The following is a 4,395-nucleotide window of genomic DNA, read 5'->3' on the forward strand; positions in this document are numbered from 1 at the left end:
GAGCATATGGCTCGCTAAGCGATAATGCAAAATTTGCATCACATAGAGCTCTAGGGGTTTTACTCCTTAAGCGAGTTATTTCTCGTTAGAAGAGCTTGTTCTAAGCAGTGTTAGGGGGTATACCCACTGAGCGAGTAAAACCATGGTTAATCGAAGAAAAAAATGTTAGAAACTCGAGAGCAATGTGTGTGTTTCGTAGAGTACTCTTTTAAAGGATTTAATTCCAGTACTCTTTTGTTGGGTGAGCCTGCATGTCGTTTAACGAGTGCTATAAGTCAGAGACCATCAACATTATATTCTCATTGGACGAGTAATGTTGTCGTTGGGCAAGTCTCATTCTAGTAGGCACTTGCTAAGCGAGACATGTGTTCGCCAAGTGAGAATGTACATAAGTGAATATGTTTTATTTCTTTAAAACTTGTATTATAATTTAATATGAATGATGTGGAATGGAAGATGGTGATTCCTTGGACAGGAATACTACTAATTTTAGCAATGAGTAAAATGTATCGAGACTATCTTGACTCTTTTAGATATTTGACTCATAGAAAGATAATTTGTTGTGAGAGTTAAAGGAAATTCTCGTATGTAAATTTGATAAAAGGATAAGATATTATAGATATAGAATTTACCTTGTCATACATTTTGGTATGGAATGTGACCCTACCATGATATAACTATAACCATTGAGAAGTAGAGGTAAGTATGACATGTGCTTGGTTTTGGATTTCTTGTTAGAAGAGCTTGTCATAAGCAGACTAAGCGAGTAAAAGCATGGTTAAGCGAAGAAGAAAATGTTAGAAACCCATGAGCAATGTGTGTGTTTCATAGAGTACTCTTTTAAAGGATTTAATTGCAGTACTCTTTCATTGGGCGAGCCTACATATCGCTGAATGAGTGCTATAAGTCTGAAAGCATCAACATTATATTCTCATTGGACGAGTAATGTTGTCGTTGGACATAAATGAAAATGTACATAAGTGAATATGTTTTATTTCTTTAAAACTTGTATTATAAATTAATATGAATGATATGAAATGAAAGTGCCATAAGAACATTTGTAATTATAATACTCTTTAGACTTTAATTATTCAATGTGGTGTGTGGTTGGTAGCATAATGGATAATTTGTAAAGCTTAATATCTTAAAAATAATAAATATGGTTTAAATTACTCTAACTTACCTTTAATGTTTTTTTGTATTGTTAGTATCTATTTACTATTACCATATATTTTATGAAAACATAAGATAATGTAAGAGTCGAAGATAAACAACATAAAAACGATCAAGTAATGTTTAGATTATATATATATATATATATATATATATATATATATATATATATATATATATATATTATGATTTTTAATCTTTAGTAATCTTTTCGTATAGATGTGTGTACATTATTTAATCAATTATCAATAATATATACATATATGTGGTTGATTACAAAAATGTATAAACTTTTTTTATAACCATTATATACTATAATTGGCTCGCTACAGTTATTAATGTTTAAAAAGGTTATTTTTGTGATTCATAATCTTATCTAAGTCTAACATTTTAAATTTTCTATCATGTCATCATATTCCAATAAAGATTTAATAAGATACAAGTCTTAAATCTAATGCCGCACATAATTAAAAATATATGTACTTAATTATGGTTATCGTACTTCTATTTAAAATTCAGGATTTTAAATTTTACCTAAGATACTTTAATTAAAAAATATTACAAGACTATCTTAATATGACTTTTGCAATAAAAAATAAGAGAGTAAGTTCCAAATAAATAAATAAATACATCACGTGGATTCCGCTTACAGTAAATATAGATTGAATGTGATATTTTTATTTTTCTTGATTTTAATTTTGTCTTCACTAGAAAGAGGAACTTATTTACTCTCTCCCTCCATGGTAATTGCAGTTCTAAAAAAATTAATATATTTTTAATTTTATTAATTAAAACAAGGGCACTTATTGAAGAGTTTAACTATGATTTAATTATTTGGTTTTCATTTTTGTTGAAAAATTTTAAATATGGTTTTGTTTTAATTTGCTTATTAATTTTTGAAAAACTGTCATAATTAGGTTTATATTTTTAAAAGTTATTAATGCGAAGTTCTTTAATAACACGTGATACTGTGAAGTATCATGTTATGTTATTTAAATTTTAATATATATATATATATATATATATATATATATATATATATATAATTTAATCACTTTTTTAAAAACAAAATAATATTATTTTTCAAATTAAAACTAAATTTATTATTTATATAAATATTATCATGATATTTTTATTAAAAATAGTTTTTTAGCATATTATATTATTGTGTATTATTAACCATATTTTATTAATTTATATTTTTTATAAAATTAAAATTAATTAATTATAAATATTTTAAAAAATATATTTAAAACTAATATATTATCAATCTATAACTTTTATAAGAATAAATTATAATAAATTTGATTTTTTAATTAAGAACAAATTTATTATTTATGTAAATTTTATACTAATATTTATATTAAAATTTATTACAAAAGATGATTAAGAATAGATTTATAATATACAATAATATAATAATATAATAGGTTAAAAACTTATTTTTATATATTAATATTATATAGATAAATAAATTTAATTTTAATTTAAAGAAGAATAATATTATTTTATTTTAAAAAATTCAAGATTAAATTTAATAGAAAAAATACAAGAATTAAATTTAAACAAGACAAAATCATTTATTAAGACAATGACGTTTAATAGAATTAAATTAAAACATTTAACTATTTAATTAACTTTTTTTTAATTATACTTTATGTATTTTGAAAGAACTTAAAAGAATATAAAAAGAAAAAAACCATGAACCGGGTGCGAAATCCAGTGGTATTCTGTATTGTATAAATGGTAGAAATCTCCATCTGAAGAGAAAGTCTGAGTTGTGGTCACTGAAAACCAAGCTTCAATGGAAGAGGACTGTGGTTTCTCAATGCTAAACGACGACATCGTGCTCGCGGTTTTCGCGAAGCTGGAAGACGATCCACGCCACTGGGCTCGCGTGGCCTGCGTCTGCACAAGATTCTCTTCTCTCATTCGCCACTTCTGCTGGAAGACTAAGTGTTCCCAAACCCTCCCTTCACTCCTCTCCGATTCCCCCGCCACCTACGCCTCCCTCCTCAAGCTCGCCGTCTGCTGCCCCGGTCTCCGCCACGCGGGCATCGCCGCTGATCGGGGCGCCTCAAAAAACCCCAAGACCTGCCGGAAGCCGCATTTGGCTAGCGGGAATTGGGATCTGAGGAGGGAGCAGGGCTGCAAGCTTCTGGCGCGACAGTTCCGCGATGATTGCTTGTACCTCTGTGACTGGCCTGGCTGCGTCCACCCCCACAAGAAGCGCAAGTACATGCTCTTCAGAGGGATTTTCAAGGACTTCAAAACTACCCGCGTTTGGACAAGCCTTGACGGTGATAAAAGAAAGAAACTTCCCGTGGAGTGTGCGTTTTGCACGTGCCGATACACTTGGGACCTCCACTCTGCTTTCTGTCTCAGACGAGGTTTCAGGTACCAAATTGAAGGGGAACCTGTTGTTCGAGCTTATGTTTGTGAAAACGGTCATGTCTCTGGCGCTTGGACCGATGTCCCCTTGTTCTCTTGATTCTCTTTTTTCTGCTTCTCAACATGCTGCTTTTGTTATTTCTTCCAATAGATACAAAAATCTTAGAAGACATAACTGAAATTTTATTATGACGAACAAAATTCGGTCCTTAATCCCGCTTCTTGTACGATTTGGGATTATCACGGCCCTATGTTTTTGAATCTTGTGGTTAGAGTACTGAATAATTATGTTTGGAGTACTTAGATCTTATTATTGTTTTCAAATTTTGTTACTTTCTCTAATTTCCGTCATTGGGGTGGAAAAGGGTTTGTAGAGATGTGATCAGCATCTTCATTTTGATTGGTTTCATTCACATCAGAGTTTACTGTTTTTGTCTGCGAATGCAATCATAGGTATTTCAAAATCGGTTCTTTCTTCTAATTTTGTTTGGACTGTCAGGTTGTGACAAATGGTTTGCGGCTTTCAATTGTCCTCTATATGTTCACCAAAACGAATGTTTTCTTAAATTGTAAGGAAAAAAATAGGGTAGATTTGTTTTCTCTTCATACTCTAATAAGATGAATGTAATTTCTAGTGATTGTATAGTTCTTCATCCTGGCTTGGCAACTTCATGTTCACTCTTGTGTGAATTTAAAGATCAACTTTGCTGCATAACAAACAGAGTTTGTGAAAGAGGTATATTGACCATACAGCAGCAGAAGAAGAAAATTAGTGAAAGAGGTACTCTGCTCTTTCATACTGAGGTATAGTGTGTATATCAATATAATAAC

General features: G+C 30.2%; 1 protein-coding gene across 1 annotated transcript; it reads left to right on the forward strand.

Moving 5' to 3' along the window:
* The first annotated feature begins 2,889 nt into the window (after nucleotides 1-2,889).
* Nucleotides 2,890-3,874, forward strand: LOC106771410 (phytochrome A-associated F-box protein). Its single transcript, XM_014657382.2, has one exon. The coding sequence runs from the start codon at nucleotides 2,978-2,980 to the stop codon at nucleotides 3,662-3,664; it is 687 nt and encodes a 228-aa protein (XP_014512868.1). The 5' UTR covers nucleotides 2,890-2,977; the 3' UTR covers nucleotides 3,665-3,874.
* Nucleotides 3,875-4,395: the final 521 nt, after the last annotated feature.

The sequence above is a fragment of the Vigna radiata genome, chromosome 8 (genome assembly GCF_000741045.1).
Source record: "Vigna radiata var. radiata cultivar VC1973A chromosome 8, Vradiata_ver6, whole genome shotgun sequence".
Taxonomy (NCBI): domain Eukaryota; kingdom Viridiplantae; phylum Streptophyta; class Magnoliopsida; order Fabales; family Fabaceae; genus Vigna; species Vigna radiata.